This window comes from Magallana gigas, chromosome 6 (assembly GCF_963853765.1).
Source record: "Magallana gigas chromosome 6, xbMagGiga1.1, whole genome shotgun sequence".
In the NCBI taxonomy this organism is placed as follows: Eukaryota; Metazoa; Mollusca; class Bivalvia; order Ostreida; family Ostreidae; genus Magallana; species Magallana gigas.
In genome coordinates this window covers 29970890-29996239 of record NC_088858.1, presented here as the reverse complement: position 1 = coordinate 29996239, position 25350 = coordinate 29970890, and the positions used below count along the sequence as shown (strand labels likewise).

The 25350-nt window shown below is 33.6% G+C and overlaps 2 protein-coding genes and 1 long non-coding RNA gene across 5 annotated transcripts; 1 reads left to right on the top strand and 2 right to left on the bottom strand.

Moving 5' to 3' along the window:
* Positions 1-1622: 1622 nt before the first annotated feature.
* LOC105319615 (uncharacterized) lies at positions 1623-4014 on the bottom strand. Its single transcript, XR_898666.4, has 3 exons — positions 3916-4014; positions 2680-2897; positions 1623-1862 (listed from the first exon to the last, which is right to left on the bottom strand). It is a non-coding gene; the product is annotated as an uncharacterized lncRNA (long non-coding RNA).
* A 1520-nt stretch (positions 4015-5534) lies between these two features.
* LOC105319614 (centriolar and ciliogenesis-associated protein HYSL1) lies at positions 5535-12125 on the top strand. 2 transcript variants are annotated; one of them, XM_066087825.1, is made up of 10 exons: positions 5535-5661; positions 6935-7048; positions 7208-7303; positions 7518-7570; positions 9614-9795; positions 9932-9987; positions 10505-10584; positions 10913-10955; positions 11119-11300; positions 11695-12125. In XM_066087825.1, the coding sequence occupies exons 2-10, from the start codon at positions 6946-6948 to the stop codon at positions 11827-11829; spliced, it is 930 nt and encodes a 309-aa protein (XP_065943897.1). In that variant the 5' UTR covers positions 5535-5661; positions 6935-6945; the 3' UTR covers positions 11830-12125. The 2 variants fall into 2 exon arrangements, with proteins under 2 accessions (XP_065943897.1, XP_065943898.1); XM_066087826.1 differs by having other exon boundaries at positions 5592-5657.
* Positions 12126-16111: 3986 nt separating this feature from the next.
* Positions 16112-25328, bottom strand: LOC105323810 (large ribosomal subunit protein uL4m). Of its 2 annotated transcripts, XM_034467904.2 has the most exons (9): positions 25175-25328; positions 23128-23209; positions 20186-20381; positions 19295-19346; positions 18904-19021; positions 18337-18494; positions 18056-18114; positions 17830-17903; positions 16112-16296 (listed from the first exon to the last, which is right to left on the bottom strand). In XM_034467904.2, the coding sequence occupies exons 1-9, from the start codon at positions 25238-25240 to the stop codon at positions 16148-16150; spliced, it is 954 nt and encodes a 317-aa protein (XP_034323795.2). In that variant the 5' UTR covers positions 25241-25328; the 3' UTR covers positions 16112-16147. The 2 variants fall into 2 exon arrangements, with proteins under 2 accessions (XP_034323795.2, XP_034323796.2); XM_034467905.2 differs by lacking the exon at positions 23128-23209 and having other exon boundaries at positions 25175-25244.
* Positions 25329-25350: the final 22 nt, after the last annotated feature.

The following is a 25350-nucleotide window of genomic DNA, read 5'->3' as shown; positions in this document are numbered from 1 at the left end:
TTAATATACAATACAAAATGTTTACACCTGTGCACACTGGTGTACACCCAGTTAAACTAAATCAAGGTGGCCCATAGTATATCTTTGTCAAAGCAAAAACCCAACATGGTATCAAGTTTTGTTTTCCCTTGGACTGAAATGTCACACTTTCATTGGTTTAATGATGAAAAGTATTTTACAGGAGTTTGCTTTGACTTAATCCTATAAAATTTTCCAGTTGGTATAGAACTTCAATTCGATCTCCTTTCCCCTTTGTAGGTAAAGTATGAGCCAATTGGGGCCGAAGGGTGAGAAGAAATGCTTCGGACAAGTTATGCAAGATGGATGGATGGACAGTTGGGCCCTATTGATAGTTATATGTAAAAGTGCAAAACATTCATACACTAATTCCCAGTAATTTGTTAATCTTTTATTGAATTTAAAAAAAAAAAACGAACTAGCTCACATTATGACCCCATGCTCCCACATTGCTAAATAAAAATGCTACCCAACACCTAATGATTGACAGGGTATGCATTTATTAAGTTTCTTGAAATTTTCTGTAGTAGTCTGACATACTGTTCATTACTATAATATTTAATAAAAGGCCAAATTCTTAACTCAAAAGGACCAAAATTCCTAGTATTAAAATAATGGAATCAGAATTTCCTCGTAATACTCTGAGCTATAAGTTCTAAGTGTTCACCCATTGGCAATATGAAATAAACACATTCAGTTTTCTTGGGATATTGGCTTTTTTTCCATCAAACTCTTTAGTGGTTAAGCACAATTTAGCGATCAGAGTCGTTACTGGATATCATGAACACTCTTAGTGTTTCCTCCAGAGCATTTGGATTGTTGTTGGTTGTCAATGGAAATGACAATTCACTTGCAGCATTAAAAAAATAACAGTTTTCAGGATTGCCAAATATTTAAAACAATATCAAAAAGTAGATTTAACTGTAAAGTGAGTACAACTCATCGCAAAAAAAATTCATAAAGCAGCATTCCAACAGTTCTGGTTTTATCCTCAATGTTTGTTTGGCAAATTTTACGGTAAGTGTTCTTCATGCGAGACTCTCTCTGAAGCCTAATATTAATCATAAAAAGTTGTCAATATATGTAATATGAAGCACATGCTGAAATACACTAATTCCTTACTTTGAGGTTTTATAGATATTATGTTATAAGAAATGTTGAAAATTTCTTATCTGTTTGAATCATAGTTTTTTAAATATTTTATTCATCGGGGGGAACACTTTTAAATGTATGCACATCAACACATTGTGTCCTATAAAGCTACAAAGTTTCGCCAAATCCTGTGCAGCAGTTCCAGAAGCGACGCAATGACAAAATCACTGGACTGGTAGGTCAAAAAACATTATGCATGTAACTTATATCTTCTAACTGCTGATATTGTAACATCTTTTCAACTGAATGGGAAGCTTGCCAACCTAAGTGGTATGACTGCGCTAAATTGTATGTATATTCATGATATACAAGATCATTTGGTGAAAAGAAAGAAATACATATACATGTACCTATTAAAAATCATATTTTTCAGAGATATACAGTTTACATTTAACAGCTATCAGATCACCCACATGATCAATATTGATTTGAAATAAAAATAAAATCATTGCTGGTTTGGTAAGTTTACATATCTTTATTTTTAATCAAATTGGTATTAACACAACATTTCACCACATTGCTCCAGTCCATGTATCTGGATACAATTTACGCCCCCCAAAGAGTTTACTCTTATTCAAATGCTTGTCCAAAGGATCTTGAAAATATTTCCTCTCCGCGTATTTTGCAAAGAAACAGAATGGGAGAATTGTTACATAAAAGGCCGTCAAAGTTCTCGTTCTTTGAAGAGGAGTCTGCAATAGAGAAACAAAAATAATTATCATATTATAAATGGAAAAAATGAAACATTGGCTTTTCACCTACTGGTATTTCACTTTTTTTTCACTTTCACTTTTCACCTGCATGATAATAGTCAGTACACAGGATACAAACTTAAAGCTAGACATAAGACTGTATAATTGTGTCTGCATATCCCTTATTCTACTTGTCATTTCTGAAAAAATTACTGGGGCAAAATTTACTGATGAGAGGGGTCCATTTTTAGTCATCAGTACACATTAATTGATAGCATTAAGCAAGCATATTTTTCCTAGTATATAAAGTAACTCTTAACACGTGATGAAGGAGAGAATTATTTCTCTTTCAATAGAGGGCTAGGTGGTCATGGCCATTTGTAAAGGTTCTGATGTTTTAAGCTTTTGCAAAAGAAATTATCAGTGGGGAAATACCAAAGGACTGTAGGCCTGTGTGGCTAGTACAACAGAAAAAGAAGAGAAAGAAGGAAATACAATTGTATCTGTGTAGTGCAATTAATTACCAGTAAAGGGATACCACTGAATAGGAGATTTGAGACAAAAAGACATGAGGGACTTAAGAGAATCAATTCCAACAAAGCAAAAAAAAGGGCAATACAAAGATGTACAGAAAAATCAAAGGAAACCAAATTTTGCTCATGTTGAAAAGTTAAAAATATACACTTCTGTACTCGATTTCATATTACTAAGCCAACTTATCCAAGACTAACATTTTATAAAAGTGTAGTTGAAATATCAAAGTTCAACTTATACTCTAAAGGGCAATATAATTAGTCCAAGAAAAATGTATCCTTACCAAGTGTGTAAATCTATTTTTTACTGGTTCACTCTCAAACAACTTCATGATTCTTGTTTGGTCTGGGCCTCCTCTAATCTTTTGTCTCTCTCTGCAACTTTGGCTTTAAAAATTGACGATCTATACAAATCGTTTACAATGTAGGAAAAGGTTGCAATTGGAAACAAAACAGCTACTTTATTATTCTTCGCAAAACTCAATACTTTTGATGCAGTCATCTAAAACAAAGAAATTTATCAATTTTATATTCTGTAAGAAATATTCTCCTAAGAGAAATGTACAGGTATAGTCCTCATTCTGGAATAATTTGTTATGCAGATAATTTGGTGGAAGGTATATCTAAGAACTGTAGTTTAAACTCGGGTTAGAAGACCAGAGCTACAGTTTCATTCAAACACAAAACTGTATATTAATTGTGCACGAAAAGGGCTAAGGACATCTTAACTTATTTTAGGTATATATATTCTTTAAAAATTAACATACCTATAAAATTTCCGAGACAATTTACTTTAGAACTCATTACTTATTAAAGATGCCTCTGATCATCTTATTAAAGGATGAAATGTCATGATTTGGGTCAAAAATAATTTTTCCGTTTTTAATGTTTACAATGCTTCACTAAGGCATTTCTAATGGTCTACCAAAATTTGAGTGCCAGTTTTTGTGTACAATTACTATCCACCCCATAAAGTGAAATAGTGTGGTTGTTTACAGGTATTGAGGTACATATGGTGACTCCCGATCCCCACGTAGATTTTACATTATTCATTTCCGAGGTTAGAAAAACATTTAAGGCAAGTTAAGTGGTGAATCAGTAGTAAGACCCTGCAGAATCTTTCGTGCGTAATATCCATACAATTTTTTATTTGGATGCAACTGTAGCTCTACGGTCATCCCGATTTTCCCATAGAGCTACAGTTCTGCAGCTTTGTTATGCCTGCCCATTTCAGTACTCTTGAAACTGTAAAAATGCAGAATTGACACAGGCCCTTGTATTAAACAAAGGGAGGTGTTATTGTACTGTATGAAACAAGTGCCAGTGAAAAAAAGACCCGACGAAAGACAAGGTCACTCAGAACTTTTAAATATCATTGTTGAAATTGAACAGTACATATAAGAAAACTAATATTTTTAAATCTATACCCTTTTCACTTGATTTATCAGTTAAAATTCCATGTGCTTACTACAAACGTCGCTCTTATACAACTACTTTTCATAATAATAAGAAAACACAACCTGCTATGGGACCGGAAGTCCTTTGTGCCGCTTACATCAAAACAACGAGTCTTGGTAAAATGGGTAGGCAAACCCGGGCCGGGGCAAAATAAAAGCCGGGGCAGATCGATATTTTTCAATTTTCTTTGTTAATACCCAACCAATCTCATTGAAATTTTCAGAATATGTTCACAATCGATATAACTGTATTCGCTGTAAATATTTCTGCACAACATTGTATATTAAGAAATTTATCGACGATTGTTGATTTTCAAGTTGGTAAAATGGGTAGGCAAACCCGGGTCGACATTTTACGGTTTTGTAGTCTTATTTAAGAAATAACTGAACATTTCACATTTAATTCCGGTAAAACAAATGAAATACTAATAAGAAATAGGCATTTATTGAACGGAAAATAATTATTCTTCGATTAATAACAGTTTTTAAGAAAAACCGGGTCACTAAAACCGGATCCGATCACCCGGGACAAACTTGATAATTCCGTAATAATTGCGTGTCTATGTTATCCAACATGGATTTTATTTATGTTTTATTAATGTTACTTTTTATAAACAATAAAACACATAATTTGAGAATAAAGATCACATTGCAGATACTGTGCCTAGCTTTAATATTATTGTTTTAATCACACATAAGCCCTAGTGTAAGCTGTTTGATCAATTAACTACTGTTTCATCTCATTATGATAACTAGCTAATAGAGAGGAAGCTGACATCTCAATAGGATAGTTTTAAAAAGCTAGGAAGCTGAGAAGAAGCTAGGTCGTTTACAAACAAAAAAACAAAACAAAAACCAGCATGCTTATTCGTTCATATTATCACAGCTCTTTTAAATAAATAGTGCTAAATAAAATTTACAAAAAACAAAATTTAATAAAAAAAAATATAGTGCTTATTATATTTTCTTTAAATATTTATTAAAACTTAAAATTAATGTGTAACACCAAAACATTACTTACCTTTTCAATTTAATAAATTAGGCACTAATGAGGATATCTCTTTGTGGTTAGAGCTGGGCAATGTCACAATAACATCCTCATAATTTCGGAATTTTTAAGTTTGTCCCGGGTGATCGGATCCGGTTTTAGTGACCCGGTTTTTCTTAAAAACTGTTATTAATTGAACAATAATTATTTTTCGTTCAATAAATGACCATATCTTATTAGTATTTTATATGTTTTACCGGAATTAAACGTGAAATGTTCATTTTTTTCTTAAATAAGTCCACAAAACCGTAAAATGTCGACCCGGGTTTGCCTACCCATTTTACCAACTTGAAAATCAACAATCGTCGACAAATTTCTTAATATACATTGTTTTGCATAAATATTTACAGCGAATACATTTATACTGATTGTTGACATGTCCTGAAAATTTCAATGAGATTGGTTGAGTATTAACAAAGAAAATTGAAAAATATCGATCTGCCCCGGTTTTTATTTTGCCCCGGCCCGGGTTTGCCTACCCATTTTACCAAGACTTCAAAACAACTTAAAGTATTAAACAAATAAACAGGGTAAACGGTTATTTTGGTAAAATATTTATGCACATTTCTTGCACATGATGGAAAAAATTCTCATCAAATCTGATAAATGAAAATTTAGACTGGCTATTGTTTTGAATGATTTGGTCGCTTACACCATTTGAATTTGTTGACATCGTGACATCATGATCATGGAGGACATAATTTGAAATAGCTCAACAAGTTTTCCCTATATACTTCTGCAAACTTAAGGACTTTAGGCATGTAAGTAAAGATTGAATATTCACTGTATTTATGCATCAGTACATTGACGTTATGTACTCAATTTAAAAGTGATATTTTTTAAAAGATAGATTTTTAATAAAAATACATGTTTGGACATGTCCATGTCTGATTTCATGATGCTATCAGCATTTATGACTCTGTTATTTTTCTTTATGAAAGAAAAAGACGTCTTAAAAAAAACCCAATTTTTATCATAAATTGTTAAAAATTCACATGCAAAGTATTTTTCCTGCGAGAGGTTTTAGCATTATTTTGGTTTATACAACATTAGTAATGTTCTGAACTTTAAGAAAATGCTCAGACAAAATGTAAATTGTTACTATTGTTTTGGAGAATGTAATTATCAATATTTGAAGCGGGTTGAGCTTGTGACAAAAATACAGGGGCTTGGGGTTTAAGTCTAGCTGCTGGTCTGTTAGAAAGAATAATCTTACCGTGACCAGACTACGCTCAGGTCAGGTTAAACCGGGTTCGTAGGACATCTGTCATTTTAACGATAGAACATTCTATCTACAGGTCTGTAGCTCCCAGTCTGAAAAAAATCTCCCATAGTAACAAACTGCAATTTGCGGTGCACAAAAAATTGTGCTAGTTTTGGACTGATTAATCTTATTTCCGAGAACATTTTGTACAAATATTTGATTCCAAAAAATTCTTTGGACATTTTACTACAGATGTCGTCACTTTACTTGCCTCTGATATTCTTTTAAACACCATCTGATCACCAGTCCCGTGAAGTGAAGCGGTGCAGCTTGTTTACATGTAAAAATGGCGACTCTCGATCTTGATATGAATTTAACATACTTCATTTCCCCAGGTCGGGAACCATGTTTTGGGAAATATCTGAGGCAAGTTAAGAGACGACATCAGTAGAAAATTGCATGAATATTTTAATGGAACTAATTTTTTCACAGAGTTCATGTGTAAATAAGGTTAATCCGTCCAAAACTAGCGCAGATTTTCGTGCCCTGTAAATTGCAGATTTTTTCTATGGGAGGCACTGTAGCTCCCAGGTCATCCATCCGCATTTTTCAGACCGGGAGCTACAGCCCTGCAGCTAGGTTTGAGTCCTGATCCAGTCAATTACTTTTCTTACTTTTCCTTTCGTAATACATATTATTAACTTTTCAAAAGCCAATTAACCTTCTATCAATACTTTTCTATCAATACAATGCACTACTGTTGCCTGGTCATGTGTAATATGAATTTATTAACATTCAGTTTAAAATAATAAGCATACTTTTTTATCCAGCATTGACAAAAATGGATGATGATTTGGAGTTCACAGATGACGAGATAAGAGATGAATTATCAAAGTTAGGGTACAGAAGCATCCCTAGTGAGAGACTCCAAGAGTTTAAAAAAGGTAAGAGAATACAAAAGACTTCATCGGATTATGTTGCTCTAGTGTAGTCTGTTCTAACGTCGCTATGTTCGGGACAAATAATGGTATAGCAATTTTTTAGTGAATTAAATAAATTATGATGTACATAAATACTGTATTCACTTTGCCTTTTTTAAATAGATTTGAGAGTGCTTATACAACATGAGAGAAGCAAATTATCAAGAGATACCAGTCTGTCATCTCACATCCAGACAGATGCTTCAGACTCTTTCCTAGGTACCAGTGTTATCAGTTTTTCAGTCTTTTACTTGATTAAAGACCAGAATAATTTATGAGCCAGATTCTGAATTTCTTGTTTAAGTCATTTTTAAGTCCACCAAATTTTAAAAACAGATTTTTTAAATAAGGATTTAGGGATCAACACCGTGGTCTTGGTATTAAATTGTTATACCATTACATACAGCGTGTAACTTACAATGTATATTTTCAGGTCCACCTCACAGGCGCTTAGAGGAGGACTCTCCTCCAGGTTATATCTCAAGGGTAAGTACAGTATTGGAAGTTCATCAGTCTAATGTAGTGAAGACACATTGTTAGCCTAGATAAATCAACATGTTAGGGTCCAGCCCTGCAGTATCCCTATGGTCCTTACATAAGTTCATCTTACCTCACTTGTTTGGAGCATATTTTCTATCCCTTTAATCCAATCTGGCTCATACTTCACCCAATTGAGTGCCTTAAGGTTCAGTGAAGTTCAATACGGTTCATTGAAATACAATGATCTTGAAACAACTTTCTTGATCAAAGGATAAGGTCATAGCAGACTTACATGTAAAATCCTTGTCCAGATGATATATTCTCTCCCCTTGGCCTTAGCTGCTTCAATCACAGAGGGCTCTTGGGTAAAGGCTGTGGCAGTGACCTTGAAACATGCTTCTATGTCAAAGGTCAAGGTCATATCAGAACTATATGTAAAGTGCTCATCTAGACTATGTATTAAAGGTATTTCCCCTTAATCTTATCTTGTCTCAATTAACACAAGAGTGTGTATGACTTTGAACAACATTTTGAGGTCAATGACTTATGTCATATCTGATATAGATTTGAAATCCAGTTTTTTTTTACATGAATTCCTCTCTGTTTTACCTAATCCTGTCCAGACTTTACAATACGTCTGCATGTAGTTATTGGTTGTACAATGGCCTTGAATCAACTTTTTATGTCAAAAGGTTAAGGTCATAAAATACCTCTGTGTAAAATACTTCCTAAACCTATGTTTTTCCTTCTTGGTTTATCTACTTTATACTACAGGTACACAAATATAATGCCTGTATGATATAGGATGTGTTAAGATCTAAAACTAAATTTCTAAGTCAGAGGTTAAGGTCAAGCAAAGTCGTCTAAATTCTTTTCATCTTTATGTCAAAAGCAGGGCCATTTGTGATGGTCACCATCTTAATGATGTCTAGTCATTGGTTGATCTATGCTATATGTGGGTTGTGTTTTTCAGAGATATAATTTGATATCAAATCTTTGGTCTACTTGTTGCTAGCGCTCTTGAGTGCTAGCAACTACGTTCGTCTATATTTCTTGAATACACCTGCTCGACTTCATGGTCGGGCATTCTGGGAAAACTACTTTAAATAGACTGTACAATGACAATTTCATTTTAGTATAAAAATAGATATGACTCAATTTCTTAAGCTTCTTAATTTATTTATATTGTCTATTGTCTAACGTACACATAAAAGTACAAGAAAAGCTTGGGTCATATAATGGCCAGCCAAGATTGTAGAGATCAACTGTTGAAACATAGCTTTCCGTATAGTTATACAGTCCTAGATAATTCCGTAAAGCACATAAAAAAAAACACAAAAAAAAAACAATACGAAACCAGAATAATTTTTCAGAGTATGTTGGGAAGACAAAAAGCACACCGATATATTTCTTCAATTTTCCTTTTTTGATGGAAAAGCCTGATTGAATGGACATTTAAGCGGGAAAATTTTACATTGAAGCACAAAATAAGATTATTTCTCATTGATCAATTTTGCTTGAGTTTATCATACGGAAAAATCTGAACAAAGAAAAGACAATCACGTGGGAAAATTTCAGCAAAATAACCCAGTTAATCATAAGCCTTCCTTTGTGTATATAAGAATGGCTAGTTGGCTATAGCGCTAGCTAATCTATCTTTTTTAAAAGATAAACTTGTTAATCTTTACCCTTAACAAAACGAGTGAACTTTGTATTTTGTTATTGAAATTACCATTTTAGATTTCTTTTGCTTGATAATGTATGTGTTGCAGAATTCATAAGAAGGAAGAATATGGAAAGTTTGTGTTTACTTGTTTGTTGATGATAATTAAGTAACGCATACACTTTTTTCTCAATTCAGATTAAGAAAGTTGAGGAAAAGTAATGTTAGGATTATACATTATCGCTTCTTTTTTTTTTTTTATACACTATCGAAAAAATGTTGAAAATGTACTTTTGCTTCTCTTTTTTTTAACATGTCTAACAGACAGGAAAATTACCTATCTAGTCATCATTCTGTTCATTTCATTCATTTTTACATTTACACAGGAAAAAGAAAACAGACCACTTAGGTATGACCATGGAGAACCTATCTTTAAAAAGCCCCTCCCTCCTCAACCCAGCCAGGTGCGAGGGGACTTTGCACTGTACGACAGTCACCTTGATAGTACCAAGGACGATTTCTCAGGCTCAGAATGTGGCAGCAGGATGGTCAAAAGAAAAGTGCTCAGGTACAAGGAACATTTTACACACTGAGTCAGTATTACAGGCAGTGTCAATTGGTTCTGTTGATGATGTTTGTCAATTTAATTATTGAATCCTTATGCTTGTGGTTTTATTTCTATGCATATTCCTTTTCATTCACAGGAAAAAAACTGATGGGTCCAGAGTCATAGATGAATCCTTCACAGAAAGTGAATCCGGTAAGCTATAATGCTCTAATGCTGCTGTTGGGTGCATCAACATTTTTTTGCAGTCTAATTCTTATCCATGGATTCTATGCATGAATCCTAATTTTGTTTCAACCTTTGTCTTTACTCTAAACCACTAAATTGGTATAGAAACACTTCAATTGTAATACTTTGAATGGTAATTGACACGAAAGGACTATGTATACATTGTAGACATACAGTGTTAAATAAATGAAGCTGTTTATTATAAGGTTGCATGTTATGTCTCATGCTATCCTTAATTAAAGCAGTTACCTTATTAAATAAAGCAGTACCAGTTATCATTTTTCATTCATGCTAAATAAGAAATCCAAACAAAAATTACAGTAAATCGAATGAACTCAAGTACATGCACCCAATCCAACCAAATTTATCCTATCTTCTCAACTACACACATGATTTTTGTCAAGAGATATTGCTTGTTTTATGTTTTTAGGCAGTTTATGCATGAACTAATTTTTTTTAATCATTTCGTGACATACTATTTCAGGAAGTGTTCTAGACATCAATGAGAGACTGCGGTTGCTGGGGATCAACACCGACAGACCGAGCACAGCACCTGCTGCTGAGGTATGTTAAAACATACAAATTTTATGTGGGTTTATTGTGGGGTTTTTTTATTTTAAATGTTGAGTGTCAAAGTGATTGTAACAACAATTAAGATTTACTAAATATCAAGCCTTTCAGTTGTGCATTCTGCTTTGCTTCAGTTTTATTTTCAAAGTACATTTACATTATAAGTGTCAGTACTATTATCATTTGGCTATCTCTCATAAAATCATGTAGCAAAGCCAATACATGTATTAGTTTATTGTTATGTGTTGCTCATTAAAATGAAGTAATGTGTATGTCACACTATTTGAAAGTCTTAACAAATATTACTATATTTTCTATACAGCCACCATACCGACTTTCTCCTGATGACCCAAGGCCTGCATCTGGTACGGTACATCAAAAATGTTTTCCTCATGAATTCAGAGCATCAATGATATAATTTGCGAAATTATCCTTTTCTCATTTTGCTTTTTCATACATTGTATGTACATGTAATTGTTTTTAAACATTTTTTGTAATTTAATCATTTTCCTATGCTTGAAAATGCAGTTATTTTGAGACCCTCTGAGCATCCACACACCAGAAACGTACGCAAGTCAGACCCTGTGGCCCGGTACCAACAGTTCCGTCAGTCGTGGACTCATCAGCGAGCCCCAGGAGAAAAGAAACACAACCAGCTGCGCTGGAACATCCGAGAACAAATGCTGGCACAGGACCAGGTTGTAGAAAAGGTCAGTAGTGATGATTTTAACATTTACATTTATTAATCATTTACAGATATCTGATTTATTTGTAATGATTAGGGTTAATACTACATTAATACACAAACAATACAATTAATAACTGCCTTTGGGTCTTTTTCCTATTACATGTACCTAGGTCATGTTATAATATTTGTAAGATTTATATATGTACCAGGACAACTGCCAGATTCTGGGCATGTGCTCCCTCTTAGAACAATAAAATCTGTAATAGCCAATAGTTATACTGTGAATAGTAGTTTACTGTGAAAATCTTTTTTAAATTTGTGTTACCAATATTTCTGTGTTGTCTAAAGAATGTGCATATGTGATTTTTTTAAAAGGAAATTCTTAGAAATATTTTAACATTTTGGTTTGCTTACAGAAATCACAAAGAGTATTTGTCCCAAACAAATACATTGTACCAACAGACAAGCAGAGGAAATCGCTGAGATGGCAGATACGTATGGACCTCGCTCAGGGGCAAATGCCTGCTCATGGCTTCTACCATGAATACTGATCTCAATTAGTCCCACTTGAAATGACATCCTGGTTATATATATTTTTATTTGTGTTTTCCATCTCAGTGGAAAATTAACTTTCTTTTAATGTTCAAAAGGAATTTCAAAATATGTATAGAGAATACTAGAAGTATTAGTGACTCTTGTAAAACGTGATGTTTATGAAGATACTGGTATTGTATATAAAAAGTGGGGGGATTTTTAAATTTGAATTTGCATGGTACTTTTACCATTATCATGTACATACTTGCATATATATTTATAAATGTTGTTAATAAAACATCCTCAGTAATAATGTGATTTACTTTTGCCTTTGTCATGCAGTAGATACCGCTATATACAGCTGTCACAATGCACTGTTCAACCTTTTCTAGAGGTTTATGGCAAGATACTTTGGAAATGTCACTGCTTATGAGGAGCATGCAGAGTGTTGTTAACCAAGCATCTTATAGTTTAATATGATTAGTTTCAAAAAATATGGAACTAATGCAATTTATGAAATCTTTTCAACTTACTGGTAAATTGATCTGAATTTCTTTTCCTAAATTGCCCCCATTGTCAGATATGTTCAGCATAAGTGTTCCATTAAAAACTTTAAGAACAATGTATGCTTTTATTGAATTCAAATGAAGCATAATATCTCACATTTAGTGTTGATAAAGAATAAAACAAAATAAAACGAATGTAGCGTGATTTTACATACAAGTATGAAGCACTTTTAAATATGGTAATTTATGGGGCATATTACCACCAAACATAATAGACCAACACTTTACAGTGTTTTCTGTATGTGGTAGTGGGTTGATTACCAAAAGTTCTTTTAGTTCTGTAATCAAGGGCACCAACTACATTTTGAAAGTGGTTCAATCTTTGGATGATTCAAAATTTTTTTTGCACAGTGAAGAAAGTACTGTAAACGTACTACCTTTGGCGGTGTATTCTATTAAGCGCTTTTGGCGGGATGCAGCCTTCCGCTAAATCAAGTACATCTCCAAATGCTATACATTTATGTATAAGAATAGTCACATTCAGGAATAAGCCAATTCAAATCCACGCCAACTTGTTCAAAAACTAATTTCCACCAAATACATTACGTTTACAGTAATCTCTATTGTGTGGAAGGTGTTTTTTCAATCATTAATGTGTGGTCAACTAGATAAAGCATAATCTACATGTTTTAAAGGAAAATTAGAAAATCTGTATGTAGACAGGAGTTATTTCAATCTGTGGTCAAGTGGAATGATATTTGTTCAATACTCTGGTCCTTTTTACTAGTGGGAGTGTTGCTATTTCAATGCTCTGTTAAGGTTAAACTACATCAACTAGTGTGGAAGGTTGTTAGTTTCATCCTCTGTGATTCAGAGTGTGAAAGATGTGGCCTAGTGGAAAGATCACTTTCTACTAGTGTGGAGTGTTGGTTGTTTCATCCTCAGAGTTTAATTATCTGTGGTCATGTTGATAGCTCACTGTCTACTAGTGTGGAGTGTTGCTAGTTTAATTTTCTTTGGTCCAGTGGATAGGTCATGTGGAAGGTATAATTAAGTGTTACTAGTTTAATTATCTGTGGTCCAGTGGATAATTTACTGTCAACTAGAGTGGAGTATTGCTAGCTTTATTTTTTGTGGTCCTGTGGACTGTCTACTCGCGTGGAATGTTGCTAGTTTAATTATCTGTGGTCCAGAGGATACATCATTGGCTATTAGTGTGGACGATGGTTTGTTTCATCTTCTGTGGTCTAATGATCACTGTCTACTAGTGTGGACTGTTGCTAGTTTAATATCTGTGGTCCAGTGGATAGATCACTGTCTACTAGTGTGGACTGTTGCTAGTTTAATATCTGTGGTCCAGTGGATAGATCACTGTCTACTAGTGTGGACTGTTGCTAGTTTAATATCTGTGGTCCAGTGGATAGATCACTGTCTACTAGTGTGGACTGTTGCTAGTTCAATTATCTGGGGTCCAGTGGATAGATCACTGTCTACTAGTGTGGAGTGTTGCTAGTTCAATTATCTGGGGTCCAGTGGATAGATCACTGTCTACTAGTGTGGAGTGTTGCTAGTTCAATTATCTGGGGTCCAGTGGATAGATCACTGTCTACTAGTGTGGAGTGTTGCTAGTTCAATTATCTGGGGTCCAGTGGATAGATCACTGTCTACTAGTTTGGAGTGTTGCTAGTTCAATTATCTGGGGTCCAGTGGATAGATCACTGGCAACTAGTGTGAAGAGTTGCTCGTTTAATTATCTGTGGTCTAGTGATAGATGACTGTCTACTAGTGTTGCTAATTTAAATATCTATGGTCCAGTGGATAGATGACTGTCTACTAGTGTTGCTAGTTTAATTATCTGTGGTCCAGTGAATGAATTGCTGGCAACTATTGTGGAGTGTTGCTAGTTTAATTATCTGTGGTTCAGTTTATAGATTGCTCTTTACTTGTGTGGAGTGTTGATAGTCATGGGAAATTTACAGAAGTACTCATATTTCACTGTTAATTTCCTTTTTCACTTTGATTTCATAACATCTTCTAAAAAAGGAAGGGGGCAAACTCCATGGTAATTTAATTTTCTTTATTTGTGTTTGTAACTTGAAGACAAATGTGTCTGTACCTGTTAAATTTAGAAATATAAAATTTAGAAAAAATATTTCATGCAAGTTTTTTAGCATTAGAAATGCAAGTCCAGAGTTTCATTTCCAGTTTATCCATTTTTTACAACTAGAAAACTGACCAGTCAGGAAGGGCCCCGCTATGACAATTAATATAGAGAAGTGAAAAAAACTTTGAATTCCATCCTCTTTATATTAACAATGATGAAAAATAAATGCCCACCATAAGATGTAAAGAACTGCAATATATAGGATATCATGATTTGTAGTTGGATATGATTTTCATCCAACAATTAAAGTGTTTTTTTCTTGAGCCTTAGTGAGGGGATAAAACACACAAGTTTGATAAAAATCATATTATACTACAAATCATATGAGATTCTATTTATTCATCTCAGGGGATTAATTATCCTGCTCTCATCCATTTATTGAATTTAATCAGGGCTTACGTATACAGAAGGAACATTTTCAGGTACTATTCTTAAGTTTCCTTTAATATAAACATAGCACCAAAAACAACAACAACACCAAAACATCCATTAAAAAAGAAAAAGAATCAAAAAACTGATATCTAATAAAAAAAAAAATTTTAATTTGTTGTAATTCATATATTTTTTTTTTATTTAATGAAATATATTCTTTATCAAATACCATCCTTTAAACTGATGGGTAAAAATATTAGGGTGCAGCTCATGGAATGAGAGTTTAATTTGCTTCAAAACAAACATCAGTGCAGACAAAGGTGTTTATTAATCTCGATATGACAGATAGAGATAAGCCTCTAAATTTTCTGCAGCAGGCAAGATAATTAATCCCAGGGAATTAATTGTTCTGCTCTCTCATCCTTTTCTTCTAAATTTACAATAAGATTTTTTTTTTCAGAAATGACAGAATGGGGTTATTATCTGATTACCTGTTAAAATTAACAGCATTAAGGCAGAAAAAATAAAATAAATAATTAAAAAAAAAAATAGTGTGAAAGGTTAATTAATCCCAAAGGACAAATATTGCACAGCCTTCCATGTATACAATGGTAACATTCTCAGCAGTTATCTCTCTTTGCCCATTCATTCTCAGCAGTTATCTCTCTTTGCCCATTCATTCTTATGCATAGTTAGAAATCTACCCCACCACCCCAGCTCCAAACCAGAAGACATAGAGAACCAAACTTAGCATCAAATATGTATTTCTGCCTACTGGACTACCATACCAAATTTGAACTTGATTGGGCAACCATAAAATTCTCAGCAGTTATCTCTCTTTGCCCATTCATTCTTATGCATAGTTAGGAATCTACCCCACCACCCCAGCTCCAAACCAGAAGACATAGAGAACCAAACTTAGCATCAAATATGTATTTCTGCCTACTGGACTACCATACCAAATTTGAACTTGATTGGGCAACCATAAAAAAAGTTATTAGAAAAAAACACGAAATTTGTGGACGGAAGAGTGACAGACGGACGGACAGAAGGACGGACGGACAGAGTGATTACTATAGGGCACCCGCAAATCCTTGCGGGGCCCTAATAAGTCTTTGTTCTTTTCTCCTTTTCTACTACATGTACTTTTCAATAGTTAACCAAGCTAGTCTTATAGTTAAAAAATTTAAATAGACTTGAGTTCTTGATTTCATAGAAATTAACAGCAATACCTAGAAAACAACAACACAACTGAAGTAAAATGCTTTGTTTTATTTTTATTCATTACAAACATCAGTACTGGTCATATCTTGTGTCCATAGAGAACCTGGAACTTCTCTTGTTCCTGCTGGAGTGAAACAACAGCTTCTGTTCAATCTTTTCCACCGCTGCTAGTGTCAATATTAACGTTTCGTGTTTCAACATATCTCGCACATTTAATCCTACAAAGGACAGAAAATATCCATGGCAATACAGTTAAGTAGGTTTAATACTAAACAAAGGCTCAAATTTGTAAACTGGTCAATTCATTATCTTTGCTTTTCAGTGCATAGATTAGAATTTCAGCTTACAGTGGCGACTCAGCAACTCAATGTGACTAAACATACCGGTACTCGAATTGAAATGCACATACATGTATGGCCAGTTAAGTAAAATGATACTGCTAAAATAAATGAAGTAAAATGATACTGCTAAAATGAATGAAGTAAATTAATGATACTGCTAAAATGAATGAAGTAGAATGATAATGCTAAGATGAGTGCAGATACTCTGATGAAGCAGAACTGGAAGTCATGAATTTAGATATATTTTAATACATTTACCAGTGTCTTTGCCTGTGACACTACGTATCGATTTTGTCCTATATAACCCATAACTTCAAATGACGCCAAATTGAGGCGCCAGTGGGATTTGCTTATTTACATTGTATATTAAAATATTATATCATATGATGGCTAAAAATTATATATTAAATATAAGTAATAAGGAATCATTCTTTGAATATTATGAGATGATAATTTCGGTCTGGCATGAACAAATCTATCATAAAGCCCTTCTGGCTTTATTGGATTTGATCATCCCCTGACCAAAATTATCACCTTATAATACTCAATGAATGATTCCTTATTCCTCAATTACAATCCCGCGTTGAGTGCAATGGGGCATTTTTTTTTGTCATTTCCAGAAGATGATGATAGGATTTCCAAAAAAAACGACCATTTGATACTTGTCCTTACAATACATAATCATAAACCACGCACTTTTTAAATTTTACATCATTAAATGTATACCGTATAACGGGTATTTTTTACATGCTGCTAATTTTTACTTATTTTTACGAGTTTTATAAATCCGTAAAAATTAAACGCGTAAATTTTTACAGAAGTCTAAAAAAAACACCGCACGTAATTTTTCTACATTGTACGTATGAGAGTAATGTTCATGACCTTCAGCTCAGTCCCTTATGGCTGTACATGTAGGTATATTTGAGAGTTTTTGGTCACGTGGTGATTACAGTTCAGATCTTTCTATTTAGTCTTGAGTATTTTTTAAAACTACGTATAATGTCACGTTAGATTTCAATCACTCAGTCAATAACTATGAATATTATTCACTGAATAAACACAATCATAATAATTAAGGACTCGTTAACAGAAAACAGATTTTCTGATTTGTATGTGGGTTAACTGTAACAAAGTCACGGTGAAATTTCACCCCCTTTGTCCGAATGATTACAATTTTTACGGATATGTCCAATTTGTAAATTTATTACGCGTAAAAATTCAAATCATCCTATTTTAAGACAAATTCGTAAAAAATCACAGCAGTAAAAATTACCCGTTATACGGTAATTCTCTTTAAATACAAAGATCAGAATAATTATGACAGACTGTGCTTAAAAATAATTTTGAATTCTTTACCAATATTTTCCATCCTACCGTAATTGGGACTATACAGGAGTACAGTAAACTTACCATATACTGGTAGAATGTTGTAGGAAGGAAATTCTGCTAATGCATAAGTTATGTTTTCTGGCATGTAATCAGTACTGAAATGAAATAAGTAGGCATTATCTATGGAATAAGGCAACTGGTGATCGAAAGAGACCCTTAGTTTTTGGTGAATACTGTAATGAAATAATTGTCATTTTCCAATGCGAATTCAAAAATTTCCATATGTCAGTGAAATGTCGACACATACTCGTCCACAAATAAGGCAGAGAATCCCCAGAACCTTGTGTCGATTAAATCCTGAATGTACTGAAAGAAACAAAAATAGTACAAATTATTGCGATTCCTCATTCATCAAAACGTTAAATTGTAAAAGTTCTGATATTATTAAATTTTTTTTTCACATGTACTTGTTAGTTAAATTCAATAATTGATTTCTTCTTCTCATGATCAATACTGCAAAAAAAAAAAAAAATCAGTAGACTTGTACATGTATTTCAAATAATTGTACAACATAAAATTAAATAATACCTCTGGATCATCTGTGGGAATTTCCAATGAGTCCACTATGTGTAAGTTGTTCTGGGCATATTTAAAGGAGAGAGCTGTACAAAGGCCCTGAACTCTGTATTGCTTGGGCAACATGTAAAACAAAGCTCTTGGTCCTTTAGGACCCAGTGGCTTGGCACCTAAAATTAAACAATAGAAAAAAGTCAACTTTAATATATGCATTTATATATGGTAAATAAACTTTTGTTTTCTTTTTAGGGTCATGATCATTGTAATTTAAATCAATTTTCGTCTGATATTGGGGGAAAAGAAATAGCCAAACAGCTGGCTGCCATTTGATGCTATACTTGTATCTGTAGTGAAGCGTATATAACAAAACAGTTATTGACTGGGGTTTGGGCAACATATATAATTTGTTGGACCTTCAGAGACAGAAATGTTACCCTCCTCCTTCAGGTAACATTTCTGTCCTCAGGTCCAACATATCACATATTGCCCTCATACTAAGTTTAAAACTGTATTTTGACACCCCTAGTTTTGTTCTATCATGATTGAGAACTGTTTGACTCCTTATCTGTTACAACAGACCTGTTCTGAACATGATGGAACTCCTGTTGCGGTTCCTGGCTCTCCCGCTTCCCTTCTGGGGCATCTGTTTCCCACCCGACACATCAAGGTCACCTCGACTAGGGGTCCAATTGTAATCCTACAGATAATCCACATCACAAATCACTACGTGTACATGTGTCCTTGAACTCATTGACCTCAATAACATCACCAAAGGTTAAATCTCTAACAGCTTGGACCAAATGTTTTCATGTGAAAAATGATGTATTAACAGATCTGACATTATCCTATTGACATTATTTCGCACTCTTCACAAGTTTTGCAAAGGTAATTGGTATATAAAAATAATGATAAATCTGTTTATCATATACAAGTAATAGTTATCACATTTGCATAATGGGAAAGAACTTACTATTTTCTTGTAAAATTCCTGCCATCTAAGATTGTGGTATAGTATGTCAAGCCTATAAAAGAAAATTAGGTCAAATGCATCATCTTCCTTCCACAGTGCCAAAAAAATCACTCATATGAGTAGGCTAATTATTCTCAAACAATTACAAGTCTTTCACCTTATTCTTTTTTATGTTATAAACAATTTTATCATGATGAAACCTAAAGGGTTGAAAGACCTTATAAATATAATAAACATGTACAATGTTAAATATCTCTTGAACTTGTTACATGTACAATATAAGACAGCATCAAGTCATTTTTGGGGGTTGATTTTAATCAACTCTCCTATGCACTTACTCGGGCAAAGCGAAAGTGAAACAGTGTTTGGACCTAAGCACAAATCAATTATACCGCTGACAACACTTAGTTCTTGAAAATAATCGATAAATTCGATGATATGTATTCTGAAGCATTGTTTTTTTAAAAAATTATTTATTAATACCATGAAAATAGTTAGATTTAAAATTGTACAGACAGTTTAGATATTTTTTAAAGTCATATGTATTCCTACGCTAGAGTTCAATGTAGTCTCGTTCAACCAGACACTTGGCTGGCTCCGTTAATATCCGACAAAACAGAGTCTCTCTTGCTTGTCGGAGATAAACGGAGACAACCGAGTATTTGGTTGAACAAGAAAAGAGTTCAATCTTGTCTATATCCATACAATTTCTCAGAAATAGTTTGATTACTGTATCATGTTACCATGCAAAATCACATATCATTGATTTTGAATAAATGATAATCGATAAAATCGACTCCTGTCAGTACTTCAGTACTTTGATTAAATTTCAAAATACAATTCACATAGAAATGCAAAATGCCAATCACAGAGAAAAAAGAGCTGTAGTACCTTGGATGTACAGCAAATATGTCTGGGTGGAGATCTAGCATGCCCAGTTTATGGTCCTCTACGGTACTGAGGGTCTCCAGCCAGGCTTGCCGGGGCTGTCGGTATTTGTTACAGTTCTCTAGCTTCCTGGATGTGATTAAAGGAACAGACTTGGGGTTCTTCAAGAATTTCTCGTACAAAGTTGGTTCTTTGTTTGCTGCATAGAAGAGAAAATGACTCTATGAAATTTCTGAACATTTCACATATATTCTTTTCATATAATTAACTCACAAAGTTTTTGTTACTGGGACATTTCATTTATCATAAAAAATGTTAATAAACCATTAAAATTTAGATGACATTTGTTCTGAAATGTGAACTGATTCTCAAACATCATGAAAGGTCAACATATGAAATAAAACATAGGTAATCACAGATTACAAAGCTCACCGAGACGAGACATCACCCTTATGAGACTTCACCTTTATGAGACCACCTTTATCATATTAAATGAAAATCATACTTTATGATCTTGGATATTCATGGATTCTGTTTTGACACAATATCGCATATCATCTGTTAAAAAATTGTATGATAATCATATGTTCATCTGTTAATCAATACAATAATACAAAATTAAATATTGCATCCTATCATATTTACAACATATATCATATAATACAATAAAATACCATAATAAACAATGATGAGATATGATATTGTAACGTATGATATGACATTGTATTGTGTTACACGTTATTGTATTTGATCACATAATACAATATCATAATATATAAAACAATATAGTATTATATTACAATATCATATTACATAATACATCATAACATTGAAACATATGATATAATATTGTATAATATAGGATGATACTGTATGATACTGAATCATTTTTGATACATAATATGATATTGTATCATATGATACAATATAATTTGATACAGCATTGTATCATATCAAATGATACAATATTATGTGATAAAGTAAAATATTATACAATACAATATCATATTATACATATTGTATCATATGATACAACAATATATTTTACAATATCATACAATACAATACAATTTCATGTGATGTGATCATATATTATATTATAAACCAATATTATATTATACAATATCGTATGATACGATATTGTATAACATTACAGTATCATATTATTCAATTTCCTGTGATCTAATTTTATATTACAGGTTTGAGTGAGGTAGGAGATTTCTTTAGCATCCTTGATATTGGAGATCAGGCTCTGCATCTGAAGCAACCTCTGCGTTTCATTTATAATATAGTTAAATCAACTATGCAAGCTATCATCTATAAAACATGTGACCTGTTCCAAAAAAACTAAACCTCATCCAGCATCCGAAACCTATGGCTCAGATTCAGCATTCAAGCCTGTCAGGTGCATCAGTATACATAAGATGCATCTCCATGCAAGTTTGGTGAAGTTCAGACCAGTAATAACTAAGATATCACCATCAGAGGGCACTAGCAATTAAAACCATAACCTGCTCCAGCATCCGCAACCTATGGCTCAGATTCAACATCCATGCCTGTCAGGTGCATCTGTATCATAAGACACACCATCCATTCAAGTTTGGTGAAGTTAGGACCTGTAATAACTAAGATATATTTTTTAACATCCTTGATAATGGAGATCAAGCTCTGCATCTGAAGCTTCCTCTGTGATTCATTCATATTACAGTTTAATCAACTATGCAAGTTTGAAATAGTACTATTATTTATTAAACATGTGACCTGTTCCAAAAAACTTCACCATATCTAGCATCTGAAACCGATGGCTCAGACTCAGCATTCATGCCTGTCAGGTGCATCAGTATCATAAAACGCAATCCATGGAAGTCTGGTGAAGTTAGGACAAGTAATAACTAAGATATAATCATCAGAGGGCACCCGTTTCAAAAACTTTAACCAGCTCTAAAAACCTTAACCTCCTCCAGCATCCGAAACCTATGGCTCAGATTCAGCATTCAAGCCTGTCTGGTGCATCAGTATCATAAGACGCACCATCCATGGAAGTCTGGTGAAGTTAGGACAAGTAGTAACTAAGATATAATCATCAGAGAGCATCTGCAACAAAAACTTTAACCAGCTCTAAAAACCTTAACCTCCTTCAGCATCTGTAACCTAGAGCTCAGATTCAGCACCCAAGCCTGCCTGGTGCATCAGTATCATAAGACACACCATCAATGCAAGTTTGGTGAAGTACGGACCAGCAGTAACTAAGATATTGCTATCAAAGGGCACCTGCAACAAAAACTTTAACCTGGTCCAACAACCTTAACCTCCTCCAGCATCTGAAATATAGGACTCAGATTCAGCATCCAAGTCTTTCAAGTCCATAAGTAGGTCCAGATGCATCATCCATGCAAGTTTGGTGAAGATAAGACTAGTAATAGCTTAGATACAGGACCTGCAACAAAAACTTTAACCAGGTCCGGACGCCGACGCCGACACCGACGCCGACGCCGAGGGTATAGCATAAGCTTCGTCTCGGTGAGCTAAAAAGATTAATTATAATGAATCTTTTGGCAAATTTTAAATTTGGTATATAAGTATGCCATCTTCCAAAATTATCCACACACTATACAGACATCCCAAGCATTCCTAGGTCTGCTCTCATATAGACTCACTGCACCACTAAATTATAAACATGATGGATTCTTCTATGTATAACTTAAACCTAATGAATTTATCAAATTTGATTACAATAATAAATGAATAACAGGCTTACTTTTTTGAGCTACTAGCAAAAGTGATTTTATTGGCTAATGAAATGTTGCTCTGATATGACCATGAAAGGAATTTTCAAGGCACTTGACTCAGAACTTAATAAGAATAAGACACACCAGAACTAGCTGTATTTTAAGTTTAAAATCAGAATTATAATTCTGGAACTCTGTACTTTTGTTCCATTTTACCTATTGATCCACTTGCTTCATCTGTATATTTCAATGTAATGTCTATTTTCTGCTGGCAGATGCTGTTTCTCCACAAATATCGCTATAAAAAATATACACTTATATTTCACCTACTTCAAAGTTTTGAAAAATTCTGAAAAAGCAAGAGTTCTCTGTGAAAATAATAAAAGTCTGGCCTCTAGCAAGTTTCTGTAAAAGTAATTTGCATTACATGCAAGTACTGGTAATGCCAAGTCCTTATTGTGATTATGGTAAATGTACTATCGTCCTGTTTAAAAGAGTATATAGTCTGCATCTTGCCTATGACATTGAGGAGTTGTATAATACTGTCATATATGACAGGGCTATGAAACTTAGTATTAACTCCTATATTGTCTGACATTAGATTTTTCATATTTTTCAACCTCTTTGAGGATATTAGGCATTTTCTTGACTCTGGAGGGCATTAGCATTAAAAATGTACAATGGCAGATCAGGATTTAATCATACTTCTTTTCAATCCAAAAACTGGTTTGTTTGTTTTTTTTGTTTTTTTAATTTTTTGAGATATATTCTTTCTAAAAAAATATTCTCCTCTAGCTATGCATCCTAGAAATATGATTGCTGTGTAGGTTGGAGTGGGGGAAAGAATCTCAATATCTTCCTCTGAGTCTTCATAAAGCATTTATTATTTATGCAGATAATGTATTGTGATGGTCAGACCGGTTGAATGGCAAATGACCTGACTAGAGATTCAGGGGACCTGGGTTATAATCTCAGTCTGGTTTTTCATTATTTTTAGCATCCTGTAATACCTTCATTACCTTGTACATTAGGTTTTGCTACCACTATTTACAGACAAATAAAACATTTGAAAATTTTATCTACCAGTTAACTTTTTAATTGAAAGTTTGTCATTACTGTAGGATGATAGAATAAAGACGAACCAGACCAGAATTCAAACCCTGACCCTTGGACTAAGTTGAAGCTGAGCTGGCAGCAGTAATTAAACTGACCTGCCGTCACATCCCCCACCCCCCTTAAATAATCTGCACCTTTGAATACTGTAAACGTATTATATTTGGCGTGTACGATATTTGGCTGCTATTAGATTTTGAACAAGTCAGCGTGGGTTTAAATTAGCGTATTCCTGAATGTGACTATTTTAATACATATATGCATGGCATTAAATGATTTAGCGGAAGGAGCATTCTGCCAAAAGCGCTATATAGAATACACAGCCAGTACGTTTATCACCATACCAGTCTCTTTAATACACCCATCTTTCAATGAAGATATTATGAAAACTAACATTTTGAGACATCTTGATCTTTGTAAGAATTATTCTATGATGGTTTACAAAGCAACTGCACAAAATAAGTCCTTTGGATATACTGAACTAAATACAATAATTAGTCAGCCCGCGGCCTGACTAATTAAGTTAAGGATGAAACATCAAATGCGCTTGGGTGAATTAGAATTCTGGGGAGAAATTAGACAGTCTGTGTTGTAGAAATTCGAATAAGTTATAAAAATGGTCAGTTTCTAGGTCAAAATGTGCAGTCACACTTTTGTATTATAAGACTTTCACAGTTATCATCTGGATCCCTGATTCAGAGCTACATGACTGATATTAATATAGCAGTTTGCGATGAGGGATCACAGATTACAGAGAGAAATCTTTGCAAAATTTTGACAAGCAATAAACACTTACGCTTTTAGCGTAAAGTCCCCCTACCCCGATCACAGGCGCCTGTACAGTCATAATAATAAGGTGCAAACTAAATGTCCCCCTGCATATTAATTGTTCTAAAGACTATATACATGTACATGGTATTTTAAATAGATTGCGAATTATCTTTTGAATAAGAATAATATTCCGCTGGCTGACTTTCTTAGTTTTTATTACAAAGGTAAGTAACCTTGTGAATAGTGGGCCCAGATTACAAGTATTACCTCGAATTTCCTTATTTTAAAACTTTACTATAAATAAAAGAAATATTATAAACAATATTTAGAATAATGAACCAACCTAGACCTAAACTCATGTTTAATTTTTCAAGCATACCTTGAACTCTATGCGTGGAGAAACATTGAGACTTCCAGTAATTTTTCTGCATGTTTGTCCAAGCATTTTGGCAGATATGTTGTTAACTCGTACAATAGTCTGTGATTGATGCAAATACAATATTGTGAATACAATTTTGATACAAGCCACAAAATATATAGCGTTAATAGCGTAAT